This window comes from Sinocyclocheilus grahami, unplaced genomic scaffold (genome assembly GCF_001515645.1).
Source record: "Sinocyclocheilus grahami isolate Dianchi unplaced genomic scaffold, SAMN03320097.WGS_v1.1 scaffold847.1, whole genome shotgun sequence".
Lineage (NCBI taxonomy): Eukaryota > Metazoa > Chordata > Actinopteri > Cypriniformes > Cyprinidae > Sinocyclocheilus > Sinocyclocheilus grahami.
In genome coordinates this window covers 565,948-576,528 of record NW_015506026.1, presented here as the reverse complement: position 1 = coordinate 576,528, position 10,581 = coordinate 565,948, and the positions used below count along the sequence as shown (strand labels likewise).

The 10,581-nt window shown below is 36.6% G+C and overlaps 1 protein-coding gene across 1 annotated transcript in view; it reads left to right on the top strand.

The window, feature by feature from the left end:
• The first annotated feature begins 2,215 nt into the window (after positions 1 to 2,215).
• The window catches only part of LOC107562913 (protein Jade-2-like), a 29,332-nt gene continuing 20,966 nt past the window's right edge, over positions 2,216 to 10,581 (top strand). The window contains exons 1-6 of the mRNA XM_016247666.1: positions 2,216 to 2,279; positions 5,066 to 5,151; positions 5,793 to 5,950; positions 7,034 to 7,206; positions 9,012 to 9,223; positions 10,064 to 10,231. Of these exons, the coding sequence (XP_016103152.1) occupies positions 2,216 to 2,279; positions 5,066 to 5,151; positions 5,793 to 5,950; positions 7,034 to 7,206; positions 9,012 to 9,223; positions 10,064 to 10,231 (861 nt within the window). The remainder of the gene's footprint in view (positions 2,280 to 5,065; positions 5,152 to 5,792; positions 5,951 to 7,033; positions 7,207 to 9,011; positions 9,224 to 10,063; positions 10,232 to 10,581) is intronic.

The window sequence follows — 10,581 nt, the reverse complement described above, 5'->3', positions numbered from 1 at the left end:
AACTAATTTCTGTAGTTTCAGAGGCGTTTTTACGTGCGCGTTTGGGTGTGAGCACACAGAAAACAGTCTCTCAGAGTGTGCGAAAGTTTTCTTTCACGTCTTCTTGCGCTTGGATGTTTAAACGGGTAAGACTTTAAAGCACATGCAGTTGATACGTTGCTAAGTTGTAGCTGTCTCTCCTTGCTATCTACAAATAATTTCCCCAGTTATAACATTGTTTATTCTGAAATTATACTCTGAACTGATTAATAATGCTAAATGTAGATGGAAAAAAAAGTCTAGTCACAAACCTTGGTCTATTTGAACGGTCAGAGTCATATATGTATGACAGATAAATATTACTGTATTTCTGTATTCTCGCTTTCGGTGGTGTTTTTAGCGAACGTATCAATCTATTTCGCTGCTCACTGTGTTTCTGCCACTGTTGTTAAAATAACAGTGTCATCTTGTTTATTCTGAAATTATACTCTGAACTGATTAATAATGCTAAATGTAGATGGGAAAAAAAAAAGTCTAGTCACAAACCTTGGTCTATTTGAACGGTCAGAGTCATATATGTATGACAGATAAATATTACTGTATTTCTGTATTCTCGCTTTCGGTGGTGTTTTTAGCGAACGTATCAATCTATTTCGCTGCTCACTGTGTTTCTGCCACTGTTGTTAAAATAACAGTGTCATTTGCAGCTCTTAAAGGGATAGTTCATCCAAAAATAAAAATTCTGTCATAATTTTCTCACCCTCAAGATTTTCTGAAGAATGTTGGTAACCAAACAGTTAGTAGACATTGACTTCCATGTATCAATATGGCTATATGTATGTATCCATACTAGGGCTGTGCGATTAATCGAAATCGTCATAAAATCGCGATTTCTAAATCGCTTTATAGCACGATTTTCCGTGCCCCCGACCTCTTCACTTTCCGCGGATGAGTGCGGACGGACGAGCTTGACACAGGCACAAGTCTATTTCTGCTGTGCTGCATGCGCGGAATTAAAGTGTCAGTCCATGTTAATTTTTACCGCGAATAATGCGCTGTAAAAATTAACATGGATTGACATGGAAATTTAGTAATTACACCATAAATGCATATAATTAAAGTCTACTGCTTCACAGTCAACACTTGGCTTTTTGGCTAGATTTAAAACAAGGAAAAGTGCACTTTTAGATAAACAAAGCAATAATAGATGGCACTCGTGGTGGTAGTTAAACAAAGTTATATTTATTGAGTTTAAACGTGAATATGTGCAGTGAAAGATTGTATTACTGTACTGTGATAAAAGAGAATCACAATGGTGAAAAAGCATTTTCAGAAACAACGTTTGGATTTGAAATCAAAATAATGGATAAATGTTGTGTTTGTGGTTAACAGTCGCGGATCAGGAGCGGACTGCAAACGCGTCCTGTGCGAAAGCAAAATGAGTCCGTGCTGCTTCTGCACCGCATACACATACTGCAGACGGAGTACGTGTGAACTTGGCGCAACACATCTAGTTCAACATCTGAGGCAACGCCACAAAGAGCTTTATGACCAATGCATGGCAAAAAAAATCCCTAGGGGATTTTTTTTTTCTGGCATATGTCTATTCTAGAGACATTTTGTTACACCTTTACTTAGTGATTATTTTGCCTTATGTCTGTTCTAGAGACATGTTGCAGCTTTTTGATAAAGCTCTAATTGGTTTTCTTTTGGAAATATGTTTCAAATTCACACTGAATCCATTAATGATTGTAAAGCATGTCTGTGTGTGTCAAAATCGTGATTAAAATCGAAATCGCAAAATTTATCAAAGAAATCGCAATAGTTTTAGTTTTGTCCATATTGCACAGCCCTCATCCGTACTGATACATGCCTACAAACAAGCACGGCAAACTTAAAAAAAAAATAAAAAAAAAATTGGAATCACAGTATTTATCAGAAATATTGCAGTTAGATTATTTCCCTGAATCACCCCGATGTGGAGTGAAGGCAGCGGATCCGTCAGCAGCATCGTCGAATGGGGTTTTCACGCTCGTGTAAAGTGTAGATTGGGTTGAGAGGCGACAGGAAGAGACCCGCATAAAAGGGAAAAGCCCCGTTTTATGGCCACATGAAGTGTTTCCTCTCTCGTCTTTGACACATTTCCACCAGCACACTTACTTTCACACTGCTTTCTGCATGCGTTTCTGCCATCTTTTCAGAGTCTGCTAATTGTTCATCCTTTCTTTGCCGACAGATGGAGAGTGAGATGAAGAGGAGGAAATACTCCACCAGCAGCAACGACTCTGACACCACCGACAGTGAGTGATAAACACAGACACACGGCTTCTCACCACTCGATAAAATCTTTTTAGATCAAGATGAAGTCTAAAAAAGTAGTAAACAGTGAGAATATGGAGCTCATTCTCAAGGAAATATGGACAAGAAGATGAAATGAGATCTCTATAACAGTATAGCAGATACTTACATAAAATGCATATAAATATCAGCTGTCACTATGTATCTGCCAATAATATGTCTTAGTAAGATGATATTTAATGCTTAGTTTGATGATCAAAACATATAATGCAATGCAATCCAATGAAACGTTCCTCAAAACCCTGGTGATCATATTTGAGACTCGCTGATTTTTCTAAAAAGTGATTCATGGAGAATCAAATAAAGCTGGGTTTCTTTAGTCTAGTAAGTGTTCATCTTCAAAAATTAGTTACGTAGATATTCTTACGTTTACTTGATAAAACTTGAAGCAGGTGGACTTTTGCACAGTTATATGGAAAAAGCATGAAACTATCAATCAGAAGGCATGTAGTAGATTGTGTGCAACAGGTTTATTAGCACAGTTTTGATCATTTAGAGGCCTTTGAGATGTGCTTATCAAATATGAGACCGTAGGCTTTATAGGGTTAATGCAACAGTTAATCAACAGCTTACAATTCTGTGCAAACTGACACACAATACATTTTAATGAGCATCACTGAATTATAGGTCAAAAATACCTGTTTAAATGAAATCTTAATTTTTAAACTTTGGTGTTGTGGTGTATATAGGTAGAGACTCTTGAGACGCTCACAGAAACCTCTCCTGCCTCGTTCTGTTCAGAAACTGAGAAACAAAACAATTGCAACACCGTAAATAATGATAGCGGCATTAACATACAGTTTCATGTTATTTAACGACATTTAATTTTATATGCTGAGCCTGGTAATCCCAGGAGAGCACCTAGATATGTAATTGTACATTTAAATGCTGACAACTAACTAAACACTATCGTAACTGTTTAGGCGAACGTTATCGCTCGTAAACGACATCATAATGGTATTCTTGATAATCAATAACTTGCCTTCATAGTCACAAACTCATTTTTAAAACACTTATAATATTTTAAAGCCTTTATTATTTCTTCATAACATCAGCTGTGCAGTGAAATACACTTTTGATTCATGAAGATGACATGAAAAAATGTGCCAAAAATGTGTCTCCTGGCGTAAAACAAAGACTTTTAAGATGAAAATGACATGAAATTAGCATTATAACCAGTAGATGGCAGCAGCGGATCACTCATTAGCTCAGCTGCTATTTCAACTTGTTTTTTCACGTCTTGCTTTTGGATTTATTATAAACTGACTATAATTTAAAAAAACTTTTTAAAATAGTTTTACAATAACAAAACCTTGGTACAGGTGTCTCATGGCAGTATATACAGTCATCCTTCATACAGTCATAAAATGGTAGTTCAAGGGTCAAAGTTAAAAATTATTTAAATACTTAACTAGTTAACTACAAATTAAGTAAGTTAATTATCAATGGCATAACAATTAAATAATAATGCATGAATTATTTTGAAATATATTTAAGATTTATTTAAAAAAAAGTGTTATGCTTACTTGTAGAAGCTGCTGAATATATTCAGCCAGCAGACTTGTTGCTGCTGTAGTTTTGTTAATTTATTTTGCATCACTTAATGCACCGTTCAATTTTGACATCGGTTTGGCTGGTGGTTCTTTCCGTCCGTTGCTACAGTTATCAGTCAATAATAGCAATGACTCACAGAACAATTTAGCAGATCGTTTGTCATTCCTGAAACTGTATACATAGACGCTTGGTCCTCTTAGACAAACAAAACTTTTCTTCAAACTGTGACTGGATTATGTAGAGAAACCGAGCGAAGGGCGCTCCCCTGATAGCACAGTTGATTTTAATAGTTGACCGTAAATGACTGAGCTGGCTTATCTAAAACCAGGAAGCAACCGTGCATAAAGTCGATCATACTATCAGATGTTTATTTAGGATTGTCTAAAGTTTATTCAGGGTTTTTTTTCCACCCCCAAATTTTGCCCACATCGTTTGCTTCCATTCCAAACCCATAAATAAAGTCATACAGGTTTGGAAGAGCATGAGGACGAGTAAAAGCTCACCTATAGCTACGTTTCCATTCATCTATTTTTATGCGCATTTTGGATTATCGCATTAAAAAAAACCGCTGGATGGGAACGCCAAGATGCGCATAAATTCTAAAAATGCACATAAAAAACATATGCGCACAACTGAGTAGGATAAACTTTTCATCCGATAAGAAAAAATGCGCATAAACTATGATGGAAACACATTTACCGAATAAATTCCACCATGCACATTGAAAAAGTCATGTGACTGCGTTATGAGACTGGATAACTTGACTAGCAGCGCTCCAATCTCGTTCACAGCATCTATATGTTGTTTTGGTCGTTCTGAAATGCCTGAGCAAAGTCTGTCGTCAAAGTATTTCTGTATAATTACTGTCTCACACGACTGCGTTCCCAAACAGCAGCATCCACCTCTAAAAGCAATGACCGCATTACGCCTGCTCTCTCTGAAGCTCCAGTAAATTATTACATATGAAAATTATTATATTCAGTGGCTTCTCCTAGTTTTCTTAGAGATATTTAGTGGCAGTTTATCAGGAAGTGACGATTTTGTTCTCTTTGACTCGTTGGATGGAAACGATGCTTTATTCGCATATGTTTTATGCAATATTCCAGTTTTGCGCATAAGTTAAATTTGCATCTTTGGATGGAAACATAGCTTATGAGCCTTCAATCTCTTGCAGGTCATGTGACCACCTGGTCACGGTCTTCAAAGAACACCGGGACCAGCAGCACATGGGTACGCCATGAGCAGAAGAAACCGTCTGAGGTGAGAAATACTGTTTCATAGGGCTGGGTTTGGACACAGATTTCACCATTCGATTCCATTATCCTTCACACGTCGATTATTTTGGAAATATATCAGGTACAGGACATGGCAAATTTTCTCAGGGGAAAAAAAATGCTGGTAAAATATACCTGAGAGTCAATAATATGGAAGGTTAAAATTTGCTGATTTAATACAACATTAAGGAAACTTATCCTTGTTGGTAAATGTGTCGTCTTCGCCTTGTGGTGGCTTGGGCTTCCAATGGAGTCGGATATATGTGTTTAGCTGTAGGTCAGATGTCTAGATATTAAATATGTGTCTGATTTAAAACCACATTTGGACTGCACTTTTCACAAACCGCTGGATAAACTCACATAACACCCTATGTTTTTTCTTGGTAAGTCACCCACTTGAAAAAATTTAAACATTTTACAATTTAACTTTTAAAAGCAGTTGTTTCTAAGTTGGTCTTCTGTGATGAGATCTAACTGTGTGTTCATACATGTTTTTGCATTTTGGCACAAAAATTGCTTTCTAAGACATGGCAAACTCTTGCGTTCATGCCTCTGCGCCAGTGAAAATGTCACCAGGGCGAGAAGGGCTTTTTCATGTTGTATGTTGCCAATGTTCTGTTCTTTCAGGTGTTTCGGACCGATTTTATTACAGCCATGAAGTTGCCTGATTCGGCACAGCTGAGCCCAGAGGAGTTTTATTTCCTCTCCGACCCCTGGAGGCAGGAATGGGAGAAGGGTGTTCAGGTGCCAGCCAATGTGGAACCGATTCCCGAGCCTGTAGTTCGGTGAGAGTCACAGGCTTGCTCTTGATTTATGTGTTACGTGTTTCCCAAACAGAAATGCATTGAGAAAAAATGCCTTTTTCCGATGTCAGAATGAATTTGCATGCAGTGTTGCACCATAATATGTCTCTGTGACGTGAGCAATTCTTGCTTGGACAGTAGGGGTGTAACGGTACAAGTTTCTCACGGTACGTTATTGTGGTTTTGGGGTCACGGTTTCGATACAGTTCTGTATTCGGTGGGGGAGAGGTATTCTTAATGTGGTATTAGAAATATTAGGAATACTTAGGTTTTGTGGTCCAGGGTCACAAATAGTTGTCATAAGGGTTGAAATGAAGATTTATACATCATGTATAAATAAGCTGAATAAATAAGCTTTCCATTGATGTGTGGTTTGTTAGGATCTGACAATATTTGAAAATCTGGAATCTGAGGGTGCAAAAAAATCGAAATATTAAGAAAATCATCTTCAAAGTTGTCCAAATTAAGTTCTTAGCAATGCATATTACTAATCAAACATTAAGTTTTGATATATTTACGGTAGGAAATTTACTAAATATCTTCATGGAACATGATCTTTACTTAATATCCTAATGATTTTTGGCATAAAAGAAAAATCTATAATTGTGACCCATGCAATGTATTGTTGGCTATTGCTACAAATATACCCCAGAGACTTAACACTGCTTTTGTGCTCCAGGCTCACATTTGCTAACAAATACTTGAACCGACTGCCTTAACTTAAAAAAATAAATCAATTACTAAATAAACATTTGAACTAAAATACCTAACTAGAATGAAACACCCCTATTGTACAAGAACAGCTGCTCAAGATACATATGCTCTCTTATATGTCTAAAGTTGAAGGAAAATTACATTTCTCAGTGCACAATCCATATTAATGTGTTGTTATTGTTAAACTGGCCACATTCACATCTGGATCTCTCAGTATTTCACTCCGCATCAAGGATCAAGTATATTATGTGACAAATCCTGTCCGTCGAGCTTCACTTGAAGCTGAAACATTCCTTTGAATACTTGATGCATGAGTTTTGTGGTCATTCAAGCGTGCTATTTTTTTCCCAGGATGCTTCCGGAGGTCAATCGAATCCCATTCTTTTCACCGATCCAAACCAGGGGCCAGTCAGAGTTTGGCTTCGGAGAGTCACATGGTCTCCCTGAGCCGTTGAGCTGTTACGATCTGGATGATCTGGATGTGACCTGGCTTGAACTGGTTAATACTGAATTCAGACAACTAGGTAAGATTTATCAACTATCTGAATCATGTTTCTCTTGAGGTTGTTACTGTAAACAGGCCAATAAAAGAGATATCATTGAGTTATCATTGAGATACTGTTAGTTTTTATTGATATTTAAAATTAGTTTTTATTTTTGCATTTTCTGTTTTTAGTTTAATTTTAGGTAAAGTGGTAACATGGAATAAAAAGAGTAAGAGAAAAACTTTTTTTTCTATATAAATTCGCAATTGCCAGAAATAAAATCAGAATTGTGAGATATACTTTTAATTTTTTCAACTTAGAAGGGCATGTGCTCCTTGAGAAATAAATAAGCGTAAAGCCCTGATTTAGTTGTAATTTCTATCATGTTTGAGCAGAAGTTCACAGGTTCAAGTCTGGACTATGATGTGTCACGATTTCATCCATCTTTTGTTCATCTTCGCTGTGCTAAAGTAGGGCCCTATGAAATCCTTTTTAGTTTTTTTCCAAATGTTTTTTTCTTCTTTTTTTCCATTTGAATTTTACTGGATTCCTTTTTTTTTTTTTTTTTTTTTTAATGGTTAATTAAAATTTAATTAATTAAAAAGCATGTCTAATTAAGTGAAATCATAAAACTTTTACAAGTTAACTACTTTATTACAAGTTTAACAAAAATCAAATTTTTATGGACCTATGAAATAAATTTCATTTTCTCTCAAATTCTGTTAAATTTTTTTTTAACCAAATTCTGTTTTCCATATCAATTTTATTCTGCCATTTTAATGGTTTACATTTTAATAAAACCCTTTTTTTTCTCAGAATGTTTTTGTGTACTTTCATTTTTCTGGCAATCAAATGATGGCAAACAAAATTAAATTAAACAAAATGTAATTAAATTAAACAAACCCTTTAATTTTTTTGTCAAACAAAGTGCTGCACAGCAGAGGTTTACTGTTAAAATTAATTAAAACATGGAAGAAAATTTGTATGATTATTCCTTAAAAATAACGTTTTAATAATGATTTTATTTGGCGGGGGATTTGGTTCTAGAGGGGGGTTGTTTGCAGAACTTCGCACACTGGATGAGAAGCGGCATTATAATGCATTGTAATTGTACCAAATCCTTGTAGAAACAGTGCTAATAGCATTAGTTAGATGCCAGATATATGATGTATTTTTTTAGCTATGACTGGATCATTTATATTTTGAATGGAGATCACGGTTCTCCCTCGATTCTGAAAACAAAACATTAGACAACCAAACAAAATAAAATATAGTCTAATTTACTCGAGGTTCCGACAAAATGTTTTATTAAATATTATAAATGAGTCTATTTAAAAATCCTAATAAATTAAAATGAATTCATTATGTAAAGAATCATTTGAAATAAATGAATGAAGACTTTTTGAACGAATCTCTTGAATGAATGATTTCAGACATCAAATACATTTGAACAGTCACTGGAAAAATATATATAAATACACAAACATAAAAAATATTTACATGTATTTTTATATTCATATATAACTTGTATATTAATATTTTATATATAAACAAAACATTTTTCTTAAATGTATAGATGTATGTGTGTTTTTATATATACATAATGTACACAGTACACGCACATATATTATGTAAACAACAACTTTTATTTTGGATGCGATTAATCGTTTGACAGCGCTAATATTTTTGTCACAATTTCTTCAAGTTAAACTGAACTTTTATTTTGACGGGTTGCCGTGAAGAGTTTTATTTGCGTGTTTGTTTTCCACATCGCGGATATCATAGGGCCCTACTAATGTGGCAGAAACCCATAAACACAAGGTGGTTTCTTTTGCGTGTCGCAGCACTTCCAGAGCTGGACGAGCTCGCCATGGAGCAGGTCGTGGTGGAGCTGGAGATCAGGTGTCAGCAGAACATGCAGCAGGCCATCGAGACCGAGGAGGGTCTGGGTATCGAATACGACGAGGACGTGGTTTGTGACGTATGCCGCTCACCTGAGGGGGAGGACGGTAATGAGATGGTCTTCTGTGACAAGTGCAACGTTTGTGTGCATCAGGTATTTAATCCAAAAACAATCCAGATTATATTGAGGTCTGAGTGCTGTAATGAATCGCAGTTTACTCCAGTAAACAACTCACTGATTCAAATGATCCGGTCGGAGCGAGTCGCCAGTAAACATCTCGCTGATTCAAAAGATCCGCTTAGAGCGAGTCGCCAGTAAACAACTCGCTGATTCAAAAGATCCGGTTAGAGCGAGTCTCCAGTAAACAACTCGCTGATTCAAAAGATCCGGTTAGAGCGAGTCTCCAGTAAACAACTCGCTGATTCAAAAGATCCGGTTAGAGCGAGTCTCCAGTAAACATCTCGCTGATTCAAATGATCCGGTTAGAGCGAGTCTCCAGTAAACAACTCGCTGATTCAAAAGATCCGTTCGGAGCGAGTCGCCAGTAAACAACTCGCTGATTCAAAAGATCCGGTTCGAGCGAGTCGCCAGTAAACAACTCGCTGATTCAAAAGATCCGGTTCGAGCGAGTCGCCAGTAAACAACTCGCTGATTCAAAAGAAGAAAATATGTGCAAACTTTATAGTTTTTTTACTTAAAAACATTCTTACGAACTTAGAATTTATCTATATGAAATATCTTCACTTCTATCTCAACAACATTTTTGTGAATCCGGTCCCTCGTTTTCAGATTTTTTTGGATGTTGTCTCTTAAGATTATGACATTCACTTGCTTCACATAATAAAATAAGCTTTTAATTTAAATTCCGTTCATTGAAATTTAAACCCCAATGAAAGTATCAACAGAAACTGATTATTCTGATGACGTAACAGTGTTGATTTGTGGAAGTGATTGGTTGTGTTGACGGAAAGCATGCTTTTGTTCCTCCTGCAGGCGTGTTACGGGATCTTGAAGGTGCCGCAGGGTAACTGGCTGTGCCGAATCTGTGCCCTCGGAGTGCAGCCCAAATGTCTGCTTTGTCCCAGGAGAGGAGGAGCTCTGAAACCCACGCGCAGTGGAACCAAGTGGGTCCACGTCAGCTGTGCCTTATGGATCCCCGAGGTATCGGCTGAAGTCAGTCTGGGAATAGCAGTTATAAGTAGTGTTCATTTTAATAGTGCACCGAAATACCAGCTTTCGAAAAATGTTCGGTTTCTAGAGACAAATCCAGGATTCAAATATGAGCAAAAACTGCAACATTTTGGCTCACTTCTTTACAAAGTTTAACATGAAAAGGCAGCGTGCATGTGAAATCATTCAGTTGTAATCATATATATAATGTAAACGCTGGCTGTTAATAGCTTGCGTTTGAGACACATGCACCTGCTCTAATGTGTTGAGAGGCACGTTTAAAAGGACAGTGTGCCTGTTTGTGCTGTCGACTATGGACAGCATGATTACAGACACGCTTG